Source organism: Hyperolius riggenbachi, chromosome 1 (assembly GCF_040937935.1).
Source record: "Hyperolius riggenbachi isolate aHypRig1 chromosome 1, aHypRig1.pri, whole genome shotgun sequence".
NCBI classification, from domain to species: domain Eukaryota; kingdom Metazoa; phylum Chordata; class Amphibia; order Anura; family Hyperoliidae; genus Hyperolius; species Hyperolius riggenbachi.
The window spans coordinates 493673550-493695927 of NC_090646.1; the positions used below are offsets into that span (position 1 = coordinate 493673550).

At 43.5% G+C, this 22378-nt stretch overlaps 1 protein-coding gene across 2 annotated transcripts in view; it reads left to right on the plus strand.

Moving 5' to 3' along the window:
* LOC137522986 (septin-2A) overlaps window positions 1-22378 on the plus strand; it is a 186784-nt gene that overhangs the window by 93621 nt on the left and 70785 nt on the right. For both annotated transcript variants that reach the window (XM_068243170.1, XM_068243163.1), the window contains 2 exons: window positions 12767-12868; window positions 16153-16298. In XM_068243170.1, coding sequence (XP_068099271.1) covers window positions 12767-12868; window positions 16153-16298 — 248 coding nt within the window. The remainder of the gene's footprint in view (window positions 1-12766; window positions 12869-16152; window positions 16299-22378) is intronic.

Genomic DNA, 22378 nt, shown 5'->3' on the forward strand with positions numbered 1-22378 from the left:
ATAGTGCACACTTCTAGTCTCTGCATCACACTAGTGTTAGAGCCAGTTCACACTGGTTTAAAAAAGCGGTCTGTTTAGCGGTACTAAATGAACCGAATCCTATGTTAACAAATAGGATCTGTTCATATTGCTTAATTTGAACGGATCCATTTGGCCCATTCCATGGAACGGACCACAAGCTTGGGGAGGCTACGATATATCTGGTTCGTTGGATGCGTTGCATCTACCACTCACGGAATGAGAAGTCGCGGATGAAAAAACGTTTGATGGATCAGTTGTTATACGAATCAGTTTTTCATCTGTGCAGTGTGAACCGACCCTTACTTAGGAGGGAGTGTTTGTCAGTTTTTGAAGTAAAGTTCCAGTTACACGTCTTGTTCTTGTAAATATCTCAGAGCTTTATGAGTTGTGATTATTCTTTGAAGGTACCTAGTGAGTTTGTTGTTAAACATGAGTGTTTTACAGGTCATCATGTGTCATATGAACTGCTGAAGCTCCGGGTGCTGAGGAGTGATGGGATCTCCTTATGTATGGTCATACTTTGCTATAGCTGAATTATGGTCATACTTTACTACAGGGGAACCGAACTGAATATTCTAGTGCTGGAAGAGTTAATATTATGTAAAATGTGGTGTTACTTTACTGGAATGAGAGCTACTTGTAACTTTATTTCTAATTAGTTGCTTCAGCTGATCTTTAATGCATAGATGTCTAATCCAGCAGTGAGTAAAGTTTGTTAAATAAGGATGTGTTGATTAGAAAGTCCATGCAGCCAGCATGGTTTAATCACAGGGAGAGGGGTAGCGGTGCATCTAGTGGGCACTGAGCTCTGGCCACGAGGTCAGCTGCTGATCATGCGAAGAATGCCAGAAGCACACAGCATGCAGCACAGCCTGGATTCTTATTGCAGCCTTACACCCTGTAGGTAACTGGCATTTTCTAGCTAAGGGTTTAAGAGGCTGTTTGAAGTTACTGGTTGGTGTGCAGTTTATAATCTCAAAATGGATTTTTGCTTTGTCTGTAGATTTAGGCAGTCTGGTTCTCACCCTCTTGATCATCAAGAAATAAAAATCGTTGGATATAATTCCCGTGTTTACTACTTGTAGCAAAGCCCTTGGTATATGGTGGTGTTTTCACTAAGAAAGATTTGTGGGGACACATTCACACTAAAACATGTACTGTTCCCTTTTCTCACTTCGGCCTGGTGCACACCAAAACCCGCTAGCAGATCCGCGAAATGCTAGCAGATTTTGAAACGCTTTTTCTTCTTTTTCTGTAGCGTTTCAGCTAGCGTTTTGCGTTTTTGGTGTAGTAGATTTCATATATTGTTACAGTAAAGCTGTTACTGAACAGCTTCTGTAACAAAAAACAGGCGTTTTTCAGAGCGGGTTGCGGTTTTCCTATACTTTAACATTGAGGCAGAAACGCATCCGCAATCCAAAAAATGCCTCACCCCGGGAGGATTCGTTTCTGCAAAACGCCTCCCGCTCTGGTGTGAACCACCCCATTGAGATACATTGACCAAGCGGATCCGCAGCCGCAAGCGGCTGCAGAAACGCTGAGAAAGCCGCTCGGTGTGCACCAGCCCTTCCTGAGCTTTGGACCACCGCAGTGAATTTGGACTTTGGGCAGAATGTGTATCCCTTATCCCTTGCTGTACCTTTTCTCACCTCAGTTCGTCTTCTGAGAGTGGGAATCCTCACTGCTTTGTCCTCAGGCAGCCCTACTCCAGTGCCTCTGCTGTATGCCATTGCAGTACTTAGTTCCCGGTCACAGGAATTCTGGGAGATGTTAAAGGTGGTGACTCTGTCATACAAAGCTACTTCCATTGTCTACCCAGAACTCTTGAAACTGGAAAGAGTGGGGTGCAGAAGCCATCTTGGAAATGGAAATTGCAGGCTTCAGAAGGATTGTTTGCAGATAAAATTGGTCCGGATCTAAGATGAGCTGTAGTGAGAAAAGAGGGAGGAATTGTGTCACCATTTCTTCATACATTATTATCTTTTACATTTTTCCTCAGCCTTGGAGGGCCATAGGGCAGGAAGTTATGGGAAATCTCCCCAGTGGAGATGCAGACAGAAGAACAAACTGACAGAAGATGAATCTCTTTCCTGTTCTACACAAAACTGGGGAAACAAGGCTTGTCTGGAATTACGCTTACATTTAAAATTAAAACATCTCTTTTCTCTTTCGGTCACCTGACAGTTGCCTATTTAAAGTGACACTGAAGCAAAAAAAACAACAAAACATGATATAATGAATTGTAGTTGTTGTACATATTAATAGAACATTAGTAGCAAAGAAAAGAGTCTCGTATTTTTATTTTCAGTCATAGACTCTAGCTATATAACATTGCATCATTCTGTGATCTTTGCAGTTTACAAATTACACTCTGTATTTTAAATGATGAAACAGAGAACAGCTAATGACCCATTGAACTTCCTGGCAGAAAAGCCTTAAACAATAAACAATGAGAGACCAGTTGAGATAAGTGCTTCATAAATAGCATTGCTCTATGACTAAATTAGTTGGAGGGCTCAGAGAAGCCCTTTTGCATAGATAACAAGTGACGGTTTTTTTTAACTCGTCCTGTACTGGAAACTATTTGAGACTCATATCTGATCTAATGTTCTATTTCTTTGCTGTACTACACATACAAATAATTATCTGATAAGTTTATTTTCACTTCAGATTCCCTTTAATTCTCTTCAATGAAATTTACGTTCTTGCTCAGCCATTTGTAAGGCGACTGTGAGGGAGTTGAAAGTGTAAAAAGTATTTTTTCTGAATATAAAACTATACCGGGGTGTTTCAGAAGTGTAGTTGTAATGACGTGTCTTCTAATGTCTCACTTTTTATGAACTGATGCTTAGTCACTCCATGCAGTTTTACCTTGTAAATTTGCTTAGGTGTGCACTCAAAAGACTTCACATGGATAGAATGTTTGAGAGATTTTTTTGTTTTTTATCATAACATTGTAGAGTGCTCATTTACTGTTGATCTGTAACAGTGCCTCACATAACTGTGGTGCAGTAATGCAGTTACAGTGTCCTCTGAGAGGAAAAGGAATCCTTTCAGGAGCCTCTCAGACCCTCAATCAATTAAAGTTATGACAACTTGGCAAAAAATGAAAGACAATTCTCATTCACACTCTTGCTTTTTATCCACCGTTGTCTCATGAGGGTTCTGGTGGTTGAGGTTTCCTTGCTATTCTCAGCATTTTTCTGAGAGCCTTGTAATGTAATTGTTCCCAAAACAAACCTTTCTCTTTGAGATTTCAAAGGGCCTGCGCTGATTCCATAATACTTTCTAGGGGAAGGAAACAGATTTGACTACAGAGTAGAAAATGCTGCCATAACTTATCTGTGTTTTAAAGAGGAACTTAAAGAGGAACTTCAGCCTAAACAAACATACTGTCATTAAGTTACATTAGTTATGTTAATTAGAATAGATAGGTAATATAATCTCTTACTCACCCTGTTTTAAAAGAAAAGGCAAATGTTTGCGATTCATGGTGGCTGCCATCTTTGTCATGGGGGCAGCCATCTTTTTGGTTGAAAGGAGGTGACAGGGAGCAGGAGACACAGTTCCAACTGTCCTGTGTCCTGATTACCCCTCCCAGCTGCACACGCTAGGCTTCAAATGTCAAAATCAAAATGTTAGAAAAAAAATTTGCACCAAAACAGCAGAACGAGAACAACATCATCAGAAATCCCATCATGCTTTGCACAGCATCTGTGCAGCTACAAATGAGGCTTGTATAAGAGAAGTTCTGATGCTGTGAAACTGTTAAAGAAACGCCAGGCCTTTTCAGTGCTGCTGAGTCGATTTTTAGTCTGGAGGTTGACTTTAAGCCAGGGATAAAAAAAAAAAAATCAGTTTCTCACATGGTGCTTCTACCAGCCCCCTGCAGCCATCCTGTGCCCTCGCAGTCACTCCCTGAGCCTCTGGTCCTCCGCCGCCAGCTAGTTTCTTTTCCGTCGATAGGCTTACCTTACTGCGCTTGCGCAGGCCTGGCTACACGTCTCCTTCTTCGTGTTCATTGCGGACAGGAACACAAAGAAGGCTACGTGTGGCCATGCCTGTATGCGAAATGAGACTAGCTGGAGGCCGGGGACAGGCGGACCCGTGAGTGACTGCGAGGGCACGGGGTGGCTGCAGGGGGCTGGTCGAAGCCCCAGGTGAGTAAAACTGGCTTGAGTATCCCTTTAAAGTGACACTGAACACAAAATAATCTGTGGGTGAATTCCTACAGTCTTAAAGGATTGAAATTGGGTGCTATCTGTGCATTGCTGTCTGTTTTGCTTTACACATTCATATATGGGTGCCAGAATACTGCATGAAAAGCTGTAGAATTTTGGGGTATTCATTGGCAAAATACTTTTTTCTCAAATTGTTCCAAGAACATCCTTTACTTTTTAATATGGTTTTATTAAAATGCAAATTGCCATATACAAATGTTTACAATAAACATGAAGATTATAATGTATCCACAATAATCTCTACCATAGTTTCCAAAAGTTTTTACATTTTTATCAGCCAACTCATACAAAAATACCTTGTTCTTAAAGTGGACCTGAACTCTTGCACAAGACACAAGAAAAACATAACAGAAATGCACCCTGTACGTATTTAAAGAGTTTAGCCTGTGTAATTCCCCCACATCTGTGACTAATCACCCCCCCCGTGTCACATGACTGCCTATGGCAGATAAGCCCATTTAAAAGCACAGGCTGTAAACAATATGTCTGCTTCCATGAATCAAGAGGTAGAAACAGTGCAGATTTATTTTAGGATTTGTGTCAGCTGTAACAAAAAAATATTTTTTGTTTAAAGGTTATTCTGCTGTTGTGTATCTTTTAGAGCAGAGAGGAGTTCTGAGTTCAGGTCCACTTTAATGTAAAAACATCCATTATGTAAGAGGCTGCTGCTCCCCAGATAGTGGATCTATCTATATATAAATGTGTTACACCTAAAGCTTCCCCTCTTGTTTACAACTCCGCACAATTTTATAATCACTATGCTACTTAAAATTTGCATGCATAAAATTCTACAATCAAAACTACACACAAATTCTCACTGAGATCGCTATGGTGATTTCCAAGTGAACTGTAAATTGTGTACAAATGTCCACTGCGCTCTCCAGACGACCTCTGTGCTGATACCTGTAAGACACAATAATGGGGGCTCACCAGATAGATACCACCTCGCTTTTTAGGTGGGTCTCAAATTACATCTGCCTCTCTCCATGGATCATCAGTGGACCACAACAAGAAGTCTCACTTCCAATATAATGTTTTTTTATTCCGTAACATAAAGAACTTCGCGTAGCATGCCTGCTACTCCAAACTAAAACCACACTACTTCGGCAATTTAAAACTTAGGCGAATATCAGGTGGTGCCTCACAGGGACATGGAGTGCTCTTGTTCAATAGCTGAGCCACATCCCGCTCCCTCAAACTCCCTGCGTTCTCCGGGCTTTCTCTGTGCTTCACCTGCCTTCCAATGCCTATTCCTCATATGCGTGTGGGATGTACTGGCCACGTCCTACACGTTTCATCATCAGACCAGACGCGTCAGAGGCTAGTGTTGCCAGTACACCAGCCTGTCTGACCCCCGCTTCTGTTATCCACCATCCTCCACCCGCAAAATTTTAATTGCCCTATGAAACACCACTTGCGATACCCATTACAATGTTATCCACATAAATTTCATAATTTACAATGCCTTACAGTTTGAACAATGAAGTTTAATCCTCCCTTTACAATTACTCCATAGTATAGTCCCATACTGTTTTTTCCTAATATCTATCGGGCGTGCACCATATGAGTGACGTTCGTATTCATATTGTGCCTATGTTTATACACCCCATCGTATATTATACTTGCACCACATATACTGTATATAGCTTATAGTGAGATATTATGCTTCCAACAGCATGGTATATTCTTTTGCGATTACTCTTTATACAGGATCTTCTCAAAAAATTAGCATATTGTGTTAAAGTTCATTATTTTCTGTAACGTACTGATAAACATTGGACTTTCATATATTTTAGATTCAAATACACACAACTGAAGTAGTTCAAGCCTTTTATTGTTTTAAAGAGAATCTGTACTCTAATATTCTTACACTAAAAAGCATACCATTCTATTCCTTATTTTCTCCTGTGCCCCTCTGTGCTGTTTCTGCCACTCTCTGCTGCAATCCTGGCTTGTAATTAACAGTTTTAGGCAATGTTTACAAACAAACTAACCAGCTTCTAATAGGCTCAGCTAAGCATAGTGTGTGAGTATGCAGGGGGCCTGCAGAGGGTGTGTATCGCTTCTACCAATCACAAGCAGCCCTGCACATTCCACACAATCAAAGCCTTAGCCCGACAAACAGGACAGAGGAAAGATACATTGATTTATTACAGAGACAGTGTAATTAGGAAGAGCTGCAGTAAGCCCCAGCACATTAGAACAGGCATAGGAACTCATAGGATAGAAGAACTAAGGCTGAAAAAATTGTTACAGAGTCTCTTTAATATTGATGATTTTGGCATACAGCTCATGAAAACCCAAATTTCCTATCTCAAAAAATTAGCATATTTCATCCGACCAATAAAAGAAAGTGTTTTTAAAACAAAAAAAAGTCAACCTTCAAATAATTATGTTCAGTTATGCACTTAATACTTGGTTGGGAATCCTTTTGCAGAAATTACTGCTTCAATGCGGCGTGGCATGGAGGCAATCAGCCTGTGGCACTGCTCAGGTGTTATGGAGGCCCAGGATGCTTCGATAGCGGCCTTAAAGGGACTCCGAGCTCAGAAAAAAAAGGAAAGTTGTACTCACCAGGGGCTTTTTCCAGCCCAGTGCTGGTCGGGAGGTCCCACGCCGGCGTCCTGGCTCCTCTCCTTCTCCCCGCTCCGGAATGGCTGGCAGGCCGCAGCCCGGGCGACACTCTCCCGAGTGTCGGGCTGCTTCTTCCGCATATGACGCGGATTACGTCACACGCCGGCCGCCTCGCGTCATCACGGCGGCCGGCGTGAAAGTACCGCGCATGCGCGCTTTGTTCGCGCATGCGCGGTACTTTCACGCCGGCCGCCGTGATGACGCGAGGCGGCCGGCGTGTGACGTAATCCGCGTCATATGCAGAAGAAGCAGCCCGACACTCGGGAGAGTGTCGCCCGGGCTGCGGCCTGCCAGCCATTCCGGAGCGGGGAGAAGGAGAGGAGCCAGGACGCCGGCGTGGGACCTCCCGACCAGCACTGGGCTGGAAAAAGCCCCTGGTGAGTACAACTTTCCTTTTTTTTCTGAGCTCGGAGTCCCTTTAAGCTCATCCAGAGTGTTGGGTCTTGTGTCTCTCAACTTTCTCTTCACAATATCCCACAGATACTCTATGAGGTTCAGGTCAGGAGAGTTGGCAGGCCAATTGAGCACAGTAATACCATAGTCCGTAAACCATTTACCAGTGGTTTTGGCACTGTGAGCAGGTGCCAGGTCGCACTAAAAAATGAAATCTTCATCTCCATAAAGCTTTTCAGCAGATTGAAGCATGAAGTGCTCCAAAATCTCCTGATAGCTGGCTTCATTGACCATGCCCTTGATAAAACACAGTGGACCAACAACAGCAGCTGACATGGCACCCCAGACCATCACTGACTGTGGGTACTTGACACTGGACTTCAGGCATTTTGGCATTTCCCTCTCCCCAGTCTTCCTCCAGACTCTGGCACCTTAATTTCCGAATGACATGTAAAAGTTGCTTTCATCCAGAAAAAGTACTTTGGACCACTGAGCAACAGTCTAGTGCTGCTTCTCTGTAGCCCAGGTCAGGCACTTCTGCCGCTGTTTCTGGTTCAAAAGTGGGTTCATGCTTCCATCTGCTGAAAAGCTTTATGGAGATGAAGATTTCATTTTTCAGCACGACCTGGCACCTGCTCACAGTGCCAAAACCACTGGTAAATGGTTTACTGACCATGGTATTACTGTGCTCAATTGGCCTGCCAACTCTCCTGACCTGAACCCAATAGAGAATCTGTGGGATATTGTGAAGAGAAAGTTGAGAGACGCAAGACCCAACACTCTGGATGAGCTTAAGGCCGCTATCGAAGCATCCTGGGCCTCCATAACACCTGAGCAGTGCCACAGGCTGATTGCCTCCATGCTACGCCGCATTGAAGCAGTCATTTCTGCAAAAGGATTCCCGACCAAGTATTGAGTGCATAACTGAACATAATTATTTGAAGGTTGACTTTTTTTTGTTTTAAAAACACTTTCTTTTATTGGTCGGATGAAATATGCTAATTTTTTGAGATAGGAAATTTGGGTTTTCATGAGCTGTATGCCAAAATCATCAATATTAAAACAATAAAAGGCTTGAACTACTTCAGTTGTGTGTATTTGAATCTAAAATATATGAAAGTCCAATGTTTATCAGTAAATTACAGAAAATAATGAACTTTAACACAATATGCTAATTTTTTGAGAAGATCCTGTTCATCGCCCACCGGTCACCAATATAAAGCTGTGCCCTTCACCTCCTGAAATCATCCAACTATATCATTAAGTGTGAACCCTATTGTGCTTCTTTCACATCTTCCACCCTCATCAAATGTTCTTTATAGTACTTATCCTTCATTATATAGTTCCAATAAAGTGAGTAACTTAATCCATGCTACTGCCTCTGCACTCAGTGCCTCCTCGCACCCGTGCCTTCCCCACAGCGTTCAGTATGTAATTCCACACCCATCTGTCTCCACATGCTCCTCGCCCTCTCTCCCACCTGATCCCCACTCCCCACACCATTCTGTAGAAACGTTTAAAAGAGCAGTTCTTCCACCCTCATTAAACCGGACTAATTTCTACTATCACTTTCTCATTTTCTAATATGATGTTAGTGCTTCCATTTCTTTGACAAAGTTTTCTTGTTCTTTTAACCATAGATTCAGTCCTGGAGGGCCATATCCATGCCAGTGTTTTAGGATGGACTGAGACATGGAGAAATGTGTTCTACTTGATCAACCACAACATTCCTGATTCAGTCCCGTCAATTCATTTGAGCTTTGCCAAAAATGTGTGAGAAACTCAGCCCTTGAAGACTGGATTTGAGCATCCCTGCAAACGGTTCCAGTGCAACCTTTAAACCATCTAACCTTCAAACTCCCCCTTATCTATATCATTGGTCTCACTATTCTCCCCATCGTTAATCACCATATCCCAACTGTAACATTTTGGGACTATACCCTCCTCAATGTATCTTTTCAAACTTTTAAAATATCCTTCCATAGTCTCCTTTTTTTATGAAACCACTGGATCTTTAAAAAGAATTCCTGCTAGATCCAGCTCAGACCTTGTTATCACTGTAAAAACATCCGTTATGTAAGAGGCAGCTGCTCCCCAGATAGTGGATCTATCTATATATAAATGTGTTACACCTAAAGCTGCGCCTCTACACCGGATGTACACCCAGACCCGTCGGACAACAATTAATTTCCTGAACAATTGGTGTATAACAAACAGCATGTAGAGATTGAAAGAATAATATATAAGCATTGGAACATATTGAAGATGTATGAAATCCTTGGGAGGCGTATACCTTAATGACTTTCATTCATCTACAGAAAAGCCTCCAATTTGAGGTCTAAGTTAGTCACTAGCTCTATAGACCCCCCTCTAAAACCACAGGCCTGAACATGCTTGGGCAGAAAGGATTCTTCCTGCAGGGGGTGTAGAGTGGCAAAATTATCATTTTGTATCTAGATATACAGAAAGAACACATTTACTAAAACAATGTATAACATGCAGGGGTTGTCTACGTGCTCTGGTGCATGTGCGGACTGAAGTATGTAAGCCGCACCACAATGGAGTTACACAAGAGTGAGGGAACACGTTTACAACATTTCCAAAGGGTTGAAGACACATAGTGTGTCCAGCCACTTTAAAAGGGCCCATAATGGTAATCCAAGTCTTCTCAGGTTTATGGGTGGAAAGTGAATATGAAATGGAGGGGTTCAAATAGGCAGAGAGATATTTTACAGGCTGAATGCAAGTGGATTTATGAGCTCAAATCACTTGCCCCTACAGGCTTGAATATTGAATTTGGTTTAAATTGTTTCATTAGAGATGACTAATGAAAGAAGGGTATAGGAGATATAGTACAAAGGGTGTAATAATTTGCAGTGGTGATTTGGAGTAGGCACAATATGAATATGAGCGTCACTTATACAGTATGTTGTAAGAACGTCACTCGTATGGTGTATAGCCTGATAGTTATTAGGAAAAACCGAATGGGGTGTGTATACTATGGGGTAATTGTAAAGGGAGGATTAAACGTCATTGATCAAATGGTAGGGATTGTAAACTATGAAATTTATGTGGATAACATTGTAATGGGTATCGCAAATGGAGTCTCATAGGGTTAATTAAAATTTTGCGGCAGAGAAAGTGGATAACAAGTGGGGGAGGGACATGCATAAAACAGGCTGGCGTACTGGCAGTGCTACCCCCTGACAAGTCTGGTGTGATGATTAAATGTGCAGGGCGTGGCCAGTACGCCTGACTGTGCACATCAATCATGCATACTTGGAATAGTCTGTGGTGAGCCCCCCTTATTGTGGGAGCGGAGGAGTCATGAGTGCGAGCACATTCTTCTAACTTAGTACAGTCGATGACTGGGTGTATTAAAGCCAAAAGAGTCCAAAAACTTGACACAGTGGGTCACTGGGGTAAAAAGTGTGAAAAAAGTGGGTGTGGCCTACAACATCCAATCAAATTTCATTCATTTTAAATGGAAACATTTTAACTGCTGCCACTGTGAATGGCAGGGTCCACGTAAAACAGTCAAAAAAGGGAGCAGAGCCAAAAACAGCCAGTCAGATTTCTTTGATCGATTTAAATGGGAAAATTATAATACTACTATTTTCATATTGATATCAAAGACCCGAAAGTTCACAAATTTGGTCATTGGATGCTTGAACCTTAAAGGAACACTATTAAGCCAAGTGTTTTAAAATGACAATGTACAAATGATGTCTAAGTAGCTGTGTAAACATTTTCCTACTTGTCATGTTAAATATCAGAGGCAAAAGCTGTAATTCATTGTGTAGGATTTAGCTCTGTTGGGATAAATCATTCTCAAAAGGAGTGTCTGCTTTAATGCACAGACAGTGTTGTTTTTTTGCATATCAGACTACAGAGTATTTTTCTCTGAAAGCAAAAAAAGTATGAAAAGCTGTGGTGTCACATTTCACAGACAATTACAAATGTTTATAACAAGTTGCATTTCCTCTGCTCACTTCAGTCAGAGACACAGGACACAGGACTTTCTCTCACACACACAGGGTTAACAGATGCACTGTGATGGAATTTCCCCTCCCCTCATGGCTCATTCTGCCCTCAGATTAGAGCAGACTGCTGTCAGTTTAGAGTGAAAGGAATTTGATACAGTAAAGAAAAGAGATAAGCAAGTGAATTGTATACATCATTTACCAGCACTTCTTTAGGAACTCTTTCAATCCCAGATTAAAAAAATATGTTAATCAGTGGCGTAGCTAAGGAGCTATGGGCCCCGATGCAAGTTTTACATGGGGCCCCCCAAGCACTCTATACATAACAATTGATACGGCGCACCAAAACCTGCCAATGGCAACTACAGTGTCAGAGGTGCAAGAAGGGGATGGGGAACAGTTTAATGGTTATTATCATTCAAAGCATCTATAGAAGTGATTATTATGAGCACAGGACCAATAGGGAGCTAATACTGTAGTTGTGGGAGAGCCCCTCGGGGCCCCTCTGGCCCAAGGGCCCCGATGCGGTTGCTACCTCTGCACCCCCTATTGCTACGCCCCTGATGTTAATCCATAGTGTTCCTTTAAGGTTAGAAAAAGTGAGCAGAGTCACCAACAACCAATCAAATTTCATTCATTTATTTTCAACCGAGAATTTAAAACTCCTCCTCTTGCTGTCTATCAGACTGTCACACAGAGTCTGTGTGACTGCTGTGCGCTTCCTCCTGCCGGTGGGCATGTCTTTGTCTGCGGCAGGCACCACCTCTTTCTCCAGGCACTGCAAATGCACTGTAAGTTAACAGCAGCAGTTACCCCACAAATTAAATGCAGCAGTCACCCCACAAAAGGAAATGCATCGCACATAGAGCCAGGCATGCAATGTGGCAGCCAGCTCCTCTATAGGGGGGGCTTGGGGATTTACAATGAGTAATCATCATAAACCCCATTATAGTGGCATGATGGATTCCTTCCCCCTTTTAATACCTCTTCTAAGCAGATATACAGACTATTCTTTGAGCGAGATATATTTAAAATATAATATGATCATATATGGAATGAGTATGATACGAATGTAACAGCTGTGAACGGCTGCATTTTTCATTTTACACAGAAATTGCTGATTTGGAATCTAGTGAACTGTTGGAGCCCTAAAAAGTATTGTACTGAAGGGTTTAAAGTAGTTGTGGAGAAACTCCCTGGAAGCTATTCACTTTTATTGATTGGCTAGATAATGAAGCGAAGCAACTTTGAACACCCCCCCCCCCCCCCTGTCGTGATGCAACACTCTTATGAAGTCCAGAATCCAGGCGCTATGCATTAGTGGGCAGTTGCCAGATTGGGAGTGAGCTTCTCTCCATCTATGTGGTGACATAGCAGCCTTGGTTCAGTGTTTGTTTGTATTAAAGCCTGTATGATATATGTAGAAATAAGGTTGGTTATGTTGGCGGATAGATGGCCAAGTGCCTTCAATATGTTTTCATCTCTTCCCCTTAGGTTTTAGATGAGATTGCTGAACATGGAATTCGAATTTACCAACTCCCAGATGCCGACTCGGATGAAGATGAGGAGTTTAAAGAGCAAACACGAGTGCTGAAGGTAATTGGATCTGAACAAAACCACTTTTTGAATATAAAACTGAGCAGAAATACGGTAGCATTGTGCAATTGTAGACTTAATCCCTTGAGGACAGTGCAGGGCTGAATGCCATACAGACAGGTCACCGAGTGCTGAGGAATGAGGAGGAGAGCAATTAATTTGCACAAGATGATTTGGCTCTTCAGATCTTTCAACAACGCATCGGGAAAGCTGTACACACATTAGCTTCTTGATAGAAATGGCAATGCCCGACTGCCTCCGCTAGGAGCATTTTGGATGGTGTACAAATCTTATGGGATAGACTTAGTTTGTCCAATCACAGTTTGCTTTGAGGAGTAAGGGCATATACATGAATCACACTCTTGCACATTGCCTGCATCTACTTATTTATTGTGTAAGAAATCTGGATTTCGTAATGTCAATACCCAGATAAGTAACTTTTTAAGAGGAACTTTAAGAAGCTGATACCCCCTTTCCCACGATAGATCTTTACTTTTTCTCAAATAGATCATCAGAGGGTCTGTATGGCTGATATTGTGGTGAAACTCCTCCCACAGTGTGATGTCATGACCATGGTCCTGACATTTGCTGTCTGTGAACCTCCTGTGGGGAAAAAGTATTTTTCCAACTGCCAAGGAAGCAATATCTCCCTCTGTGCATAGAACTCTCAGCAACAAACATTCTGTACAGATCACCTGGCAGATCTCAAGAAGTCACCACCAGTGATCCATTTTAGAATGTAAATCAGGAACAGGAAAGATTTTTACAATGGGCAAACACTGACTAAATAATTTTAGTCAATATTGTAAAAAAAAATAAGCAATTTTATTCATTGTTACTTTCACTACAATTCCTATTTAAAATGTACGGTAGTTTTTTAGGACCCAAACTTGGTCTGTTTCATGTCTTGCCAAGTCAGTAAATATATTCAGGTAGTCCGAGGACCCCAATCTTATGAATGGCCCAAAAATGTGAAGTTTAATTTTGTAGGAACAAGTCAAAAATGTTTTTCAAATACACCTTTTAGTTTTTGAGAAAATTGATTTAAAGAAATTCTAACAAAGAAATGGCTTTTAAACCAGAAAAATTACATTTTGCTGCAGTAAACTGAGGGAACAGGGGGGAAGAGGTGACACTGTGTGTGTGTGTGTGTGTGTGTGTGTGTGTGTGTGTGTGTGTGTGTTTCACAGAGGGGGACACTGAAAGCATGGGAAACAGGTGACACAGAGGGAGGCATAGAGAAGGTACAGGAGACAGAGATGGCATTGTTTTGACTTATGGGCTGATTCAAGTTAAGAATGAACCTACAGTGTCTATATCGTTCGTTTAAGTGAACCCGAGGTGAGAGTGATATGGAGGCTGGCATATTTATTTCGTTTTAAATAAAACTAGTTGCCTGGCAGTGCTGCTGATCTATTTGGCTGCAGTAGTGTCTGAACAAACATGTAGCTAATGTCAGAAACATTTGATCTGCTGCATGCTTGTTCAGGGTCTAGGGTTAAAAGGATTACAGGCAGAGGATCAGCAGGACAGCCAGGCATCTGGTATTGCTTAAAGAGGGGATTGTCAGCCACAAAATCAAATTCCATTTACCCACTGCACTGTGTTACTTATGCAGCCTGGAACATGAACCCTTGTCCTCTCCACTTCCACGTTCCTGTTTGTCACTGATTGGCGGAGGGCAGTTCAGTGTGACAAGGCTGAAATCCGATCACATGTTTACAAAACAAGTTAGCTGTGACAGTGCAAATTCTAGGATAAAAAAAAGTAAGGGAGGAATTGGCATCAGTATTGACTTCAGTCAGAGGGAATCAAAATAAATAATTCCAGGAACAGAATTCTCTTTATTTGCTATAGAAAATTCACTGAAACCAAAATGTGGACAGTACAATACATCTGTTGTGTAAACAGAGCAAGTAGCTATCTACTTATATATGATGTTTCCTGGCATAGTATGGCTGACCCTGCTGCTTTAAGAGGAAATAAATATGACAGCCTCCATATCACTCACACCTCGGGTTCACTTTAACCGGGGCCTACCTGTTATTACATACTCAATAAATTCATTCTAAATATTTTTTGCCACCAAAATACCCCTAAAACAAACTCTCGGCTTATACTCTGGTCACTTGCAGAATATTCTTGGTGCCAGTCTTCTGACATAAATACTGCGACTTCTTACGGTCATTAATGTACCCTGACAGCATCTCGTTGTTAAATCACTAACAGAAGGCTTGTAGCTCCCCCACCCCCATTCTTGATAAAACTGCTGTCGGACTGCTTGAATTGCGGGTACTTGGAAGTAATATAGCGCTTCTGCTCTCTGTCCAAGTCAACGTAATGTGGCTTATCTCCCCTCTCTGCCAAGTAACAAGACCCTCACTCACTCTCCCACCCAAGCACTGTGGCTGCTCTCCCCTCTTCCTTATGCAGAACATTGCAGCATGGAATAACTTTACTCACATAGCTACCCATCTATATGTTATGGCTGTGACAGACCTGGCAGTTACTCATCAGTCCCATAGCACTGATATCGCTGTTATGGTAATAAGCTATTTGCTCTGGTTGCAGTTTTGTTCTTGCTGCACCCACAACCACAAGCCCCCAGTGATTCCCCTCCCCCCTCATCTCCTTATTAATCCTTAATCAGGCAGATCACTGCTGGGAAGAAGGGGGAAGGGAGAGATTATTCTGTTTTGCTTTCCTTCATGTGTGGTGTTTGATAGCCTCAAGGTTAAGCTGCAGGCCCAGAGTAAACACCCACAGGAACCCACTCGCAGTGCCTCATTTCATTCATTGTTCTGTCTCTATCAATCTCTGTCTGGCCAGTGCAGTTTTCATTAGTTGATGCTACTGTAAGGTGGACCTGAACTTGCACAGGACAGAAGGAAAACAGATAAATGCTCCCTGTATGTATTTAGAGAGTTTAGCCTGCCTAATTCCACCTCATCTGTGTCTAATCACTAGTTGTAATGTGATCTCTCAGCTGTGTCAGATTTGTTAACTATGTATCATCAGACGATGTATGGGCAGATCGACCAAAAGACAGATCTCTCTCTGATTGGAGAGATCTGTTGCCTGCCCATACACCACAGGCCGATTCCCGATCAATTTCATGCTGAAATAGATCTGCCATCGGCCTCGAAATGTCGCACTTGCCGCCTTGTGGGAGTCAACGTCACCCCCCCTAATGTTAAATGTATTTTGAACTATGTAATTTCTCTTGGTTTCATTCCCCCCCACCCCTTTTTGATTTGATATTCTGAAATTATTTTTTCTTTTAGGCCAGCATCCCTTTTGCAGTCATTGGCTCAAATCAGCTGATTGAGGTGAAAGGGAAGAAAATCCGCGGACGGCTGTATCCTTGGGGAGTGGTGGAAGTGGAGAACCCAGAACACAATGACTTCTTGAAGCTGCGCACCATGCTGGTGTAAGTGGTTTGTGTAGCGTACTTGTGCTTACTTGTCTGATGGTAAATGAGCAACACAGCAGGGAAATGAAATAGGAGGGCTGAGTGCCAGATTCAAGGACAAGTTACCATTATATCTAAGATATCAGCTATCACCACTTGCTTATGAAGTAATGCACACATACATTCTATGGGGGATGCAAATAATTCTGGCTTGCAGGCAAATGTACGGTAATTCAGATTGTATGCAGTTTGGATTAGGGCTAGTCACAATCGTCAGGAAGTGAATTTGGTTGGACCAATTGCAAGCTGCATACAATTTTTTTCTCTTTTGCTTTTCTTATATAGGACTCAAAACACATAAGCGTGTCTCAGTCTGGAACTGGACACGTGGAGGGATGAAGCTGTTGTGACTGAATTGTGTGTAGGGGACAGCCTGATAGACAGCTCTGGCGCCAAAGGTTTTTTGGGTGACTCTATGGGTGACTAAAGCTACCAACTCGCCAGAAGATGGATCAGGGAACCCACGGCGACGTAACCCGACGAACTAGCATTCCCCGATCCATCTTCTTACCGCTGGAAAAAGAGATGGCACACAATATAATCGCCACGCGTCAAAAAACATTGTTTTTGCACATGAGCACACGTACCCAGGTAGTGAAATTGCAGAAACGATTGCTCGTCGTTCAAGAAATTGCTGGTTGCGGGAGAAATTGTGCAAAAAGTCATGCCGTGGGTAGGTGCCTTACGTTATTAGATGCTGTTGATCTGAGGTTGTGAGAGGGGTGGTGCAGTTGTAACGAATCCTTAGGGTATCCAGGGCTGGCATTGTGGTAAGATTTGATTGTTGGTTGTCCAGTTTTGAAGAGGAATCTCTATTTTATGGACTGATTGAAGAATTAGTGTTATGTGACGCTGACGGGGTTGGTTTGTTAACAACCTAGCAGCAGCATTCTGTACTAACTGCAGGTGATGCTGGCCCTTATTTGGACACTGTATAGAGGACATTTAAATATTCCAGCCATGATCTGATGAAGTTGTAAGGCCTGAAACCCACTAGCAGCACTTTTCTATGCCTTTTCTAAACGCATGTGATTTGAAAAGCTCTTGCTAATGTAATGCTATGGGTGTGATCCCACTTCAGGTGTGCCATTTTAAAAAAAAAACAAAAACATAGGATTGCATTATCAAGACCTTTGCAAATCACTAGAGATTAGAAATGCGCTGCTAGTGGGTTCCAGGCCTGAACTAGGTTTAGCAGATTCTCTGGGGGTGTGAGGGGTTTAGTTTTTGCAAAGTTCCTTAGGTGGAATTAGGAATATTTGACAACCACAGAGATTTGCTTTCTGAAGTTAATGAACCATCAATTCGTACACTCAGACTGTGCACAACATTAGAATTATGTATGCCTTTGTTTCTTACCCTCAGTGGCACTGATTGTTTTGATGCCAAACGCTGACCTCCGATGACAAGAAACTTAGTTTTGTCAGTATTTAGGTTCAATTAGTCATCATTCATCCGCTCCTGTAGCTAGGCTAATGGTGCCCATACACGATACAATAAAAACGTTCAAATTTTCCCGGTTTTCCGATCTAAATGATCGAATCAAATGAAGGTAGAAATTTATTTATTTTCGATCAAGAAATTCAAACGATTATCCCGTTTTTTTTGAAAAAAATCTGATTGGACATGATGGAAAAATCTTTATATTCGATCTAACGGAATAATCAAACTAAATTATCTAATAAAAAAAAAATGAAAAATTGTACCATGTATGGCCACCATAAGGAAAAGTATATTTTTGGAGTAGGGTCTCTCCCACCAGGTTTGTAGGATAAGTATAGGTGGATGTCATCTGCATAGCAGTGGTGTTAGACCATGTTGCTGGATGATTTTACCAAGTGGTAGAATTGAGCCCTGGGGGACGCAGTATTTAAAGCTCCATACACACACTAGATGAAACTCTGCTGAAGCGATGGATAATGACTGCCTCTGCCAAGAAACCAGAATATGTTTAGCAGACCCCTGTTGGCAGCTCTGCTTTGGCTGAGCAATGGCAGAGAGCATTGTTCTCCCCACTTATCTCGCCCACCTCAAATCCATAACTCTCACACCGATTCACCCCCATTGCCGGATTCGTACTCTTTACCGCCCAAGGCCACTGTCACCAGCCCCCCCCCCCTCCAGTATAGGTAGTGAGATGACCCCTCCCCCTTCCCTCCAGTATAGGTAGCCAGATGACTCCTTTAATCCCTCCTTTTCACACCCCCCCTTTCAGTATAGGTAGCCAGCTCGCCTTCACACTGCTGCAGCCATCAGTGTCACTCATTTCTCTGCTCGACTCCAGTGCAGAAGCTTCCTCTTCCTTTCCGACTCCAATGCTGCCCAAGTCCATAGCCGCTGGCCACAATGCAAATGTGCACAGAGAGCAAGGTGGCTGCTGCACAGGCGGCTAGCAGCAGAGTACCGTGGTCAGGCGCTCGCCTGATCTCCCTTCATTGCAGCATTTGCAAGCTTGCAAATGCTGCACCAGTTTAGCTTGCTGCTTTGGTGCCCTTGCTCCTGTGGTGGCCTAGGTGGCCTTGGCCTAAATCCGGCCCTGTTCACCCCCCCAATAGAACAGAACTTGATGTGTCTGTGCAGTCTGGACCCTGCAATGTCACCTGAGGTATCTGGAGGTGTGCGGGTCTCACATCTTCCCTCCACTGATCTGCTTGGATTTATAAAGCATTGAATGGTACAACATTAACAAGGGCAGCAGTTAGAACAATTTGGTTATCTAATATGTTCAAATCTAACCAATCACTACGCTGCTTGATTTCCAACTGCCCAAAATATCACCACTGTGGATGTGGTCTTTACAATAAAGCAGGGATCCCCAAACTTTTTCGGTCAAGGGCCGGGTCAACATACTTCAGATTGCTGGGGGGTCAGAACATACATAAAATGATATTGAAAAACATTACATTTGGCATGATTCACAAATCTTTTTCACCTGTTTTTGCCTTATCTATATTACTTTTTTAAGCTCCCAAAGAGCGGAAATATAATTAAGGTAAGAAAAGTAATATTGAAATGAAGTTAATCAGGAACAACTTACTTTGAGAGATTATTTTGCTTGTTAGGGCCCGTTCACACTGCACGCGTTTCCAGCCGCGTTTTGGAAACGCGTGCAGGTGGCCAACACGCACGACATCAGACATTGCATAGAGTGCAATGTCTGATGTTCACACTGCATGCGTTCCGGACCTGTGCGGTCCGGGAACGCATGCTGCACGCAGATTTTGCAAAAGCGCGTGGCTGTCCCATTCACTTTCAGTGATGGGATCAGCCACGCAACGCACACAAACGCGGATGGCCATGCGTTCGTACGCGTTGCGGTCCGCACGCGTTCCGCATGCATGGCCATCCGCATTTCTGATCTGAACGGGCCCTAAATGTACTGAAAGCAGTGGCCTAGGGATTACTATAGCAACGACAGCAATGGCTATGGGGCCCACAGCAATTGGGGGGGGGGGTGAGCGCCTGTCCAGGCTAACAGTAGTCTTTTCGATTTTGTAAGCCTGCCCCCCCCCCCCCCCCCCTGTCGAAGGGTCATTTCAGAGAGTCTGGCAGGTGATAGGGGACTATTTCTCCTTCCGCCTCTGTGCACATGCTTTGTTCCCAGCCGACAAGTAGTTCTTAGTTCCGGCTGGACTGGGAACAGAGTGACACAGCGCTGGGATGAGCAGCCTCTATCACACAGCATTGTGGCTGTGTGAAGAGGATTGTATGCCCCGCTCTCCCCCTCCCCCTTGTTTAGCTTTATGAGAGTAATTGCTTTGCTTGTATCTGTCCTGGGCTGTGGATGGCAGGACGAGGGCATTTTGGGTGCCCGTACTTCCTGCTAGTTGTGGCTGGTGAGGTCAGGTGCCTCTCCTCGGGAGAACATCAGAGGCTGTGAGGGTCTGTCAGCCTGAATGAGGAGGTGAGCACATTCAGCAGCACATAAGAGGCAGCAGGAATGAGAGTAATCTGGCTCAGTATGATTGCACCAAATAGTACAGTACTCTGGTGTGCTGGAGCAGGAAGAAGTTACTAAAGGGGAAGATGGAGGTCTCTGCACACTGGAGAGATACAGATCTCACCGCTGGAAGGTCCTGGCTGTTTTAGTATGAAGCTTTACACTTTATACAGTTGTACATAGGATTGTGCCATGTCTTTCTGCCTCTCCCTGCTCTGTCTCTCTGTCTTCTTTTCTATGCTGTGTAGCCTCCCTCTCTTCTGTTCCTGCTCCTCACCTTACCATTTTTTTCTGGCTGCTCTTCCCTCCTGTCCATCTCCCCCTTCCCCCCCCCCCCGCCCCCCCCCCCCCAACACCAGTTCTCGCTTTCACTGCCCCTGTGGTGTAGGTATGCCCTAAATTGTTAGCGTCTCCTTAAAGTGATACAGAGACGAGCGTTCTTAAAGATTTTAACTTACCTGGGGATTCCTCCAGACCCATAAGCACAGATGCGTCCCTCGCTGTCCTCCCGCAGTCCTCCGTTAAGCCGCAATCAGCTCCGGTGTTCGGCTTAGTTGGGTCCAGTCTGACTCAGTGACGTCAGCCGGGGTCTTCTGCGCATCCTCAGAAGGTCCGCGCATGCGCAGCAGGCCCCCTGCTGACGTCAGCCAAATACCGGAGCAGATTGCCAGTTAACTGAGGACAGCAAGGGACGCATCCTTGCTTATTGGGCTGGAGGAAGCCCCATGTAAGTAAAAATCTGTAAAAACGCTCATCTCTGGTACACTTTAATGTCTTGCCATAGCCCTATTACGTCACACATGGGCAATAGAACTTTCAGTCTCTGAAATCAGCTGTTTTTCAGAGACATATGCAGTTGCCCTATAATAGCGTGGGGATGCCCAGCCTTGAGGCAGCAGCAGAAGCTCCCAAACCCACTGCAACATTCTCCATAGTGACCGCACTACTTTTAGTACTGCAGCAAGCAATAGCAGAGACAAGAGGAGGTGAGTGATGTTCCACTTCCCCCTGTCTCTGCTATTGCTTACTGCGGTACTAAAAGTAATGGTGCAGTCCAAACTTTCAGTCTCTGAAACGGCGCACTTCTCCGAAACCAGCTGGTAATCAGCTGTTTCAGAGACTGAAAGTTCTATTGCGAACGAGTAACATGGCACTAGCGTGATAATGCAATATAGCTACGTCGTGTTTAGAAGATGCAAAAAAATTAGGGCATGTGGACGCCACACCCCCTCATCTTCCTTTACCGCTTTTGTTCTCATCCCTATCTCTGCCCTGTTTTTCCTTCTCCCAGTCTTTGTTTGCCTTCAGCCAATTGGATTCTTGGGGGGTGGGGCATAAAAAAAATTGCTATGGGGCCCAGTCATTCCTAGCTACGCCCCTGGCTGAAAGGTTATTTTTATCAATTAGGCGATAAATAAGTCATTTATGAGAAATTTTGTGAATAGAGCCCATTGAATCTAGGTATTGATTTCCCCAATCTTGTGCGGAGGAGAACTCCCAGCAGCAGCCATTCAGTCATGTGGTGCCAGAAGAACGTCTTTGCGCACTAGACAGTGAAGCATACCCAGGTGACAACCTGCCATCTAGTTGGACAGCAGCGTTACCTGATGCAGAATTGGATTGGAAGCCAGCGAGTGACTGTTCACTGGTTTCTACAGTATGTGGATGGGTGGTGCCAGCACTGCTATTCTATATGCGGGGCAGCAATATTTAAAGGTGCAGTGGGCCACATCTATAAGTTATACATTTTGTGTTTGGGGGGCCAGTGAAAAAGCCTTAGGCGGGGCCACATTTGGCCTGCGGGCCGTAGTTTGAGTGCGTCTGCAATAAAGTAATTGACATGAATTTTTTTTTTTTTTTTTTTTTTTTAACAAACCTGGTGGTCTGCACCTTGTAGGGTATGTGTAATATTGGCCAAGCGTTACTGGTAAATTCCTGACTCTGATGAGCATAGGGAATGTACACAACAGACTGTAGTTATGTGTTTTTCCAGGGCATACAGCTACGTGTTTTAGTAACCTCCTGCGCTGCTCGTGTATCAGTACAGAGATAATAATGGTCCCTGGCAAAGAGAGTGAGATTAATTGAAGCAGAGTTG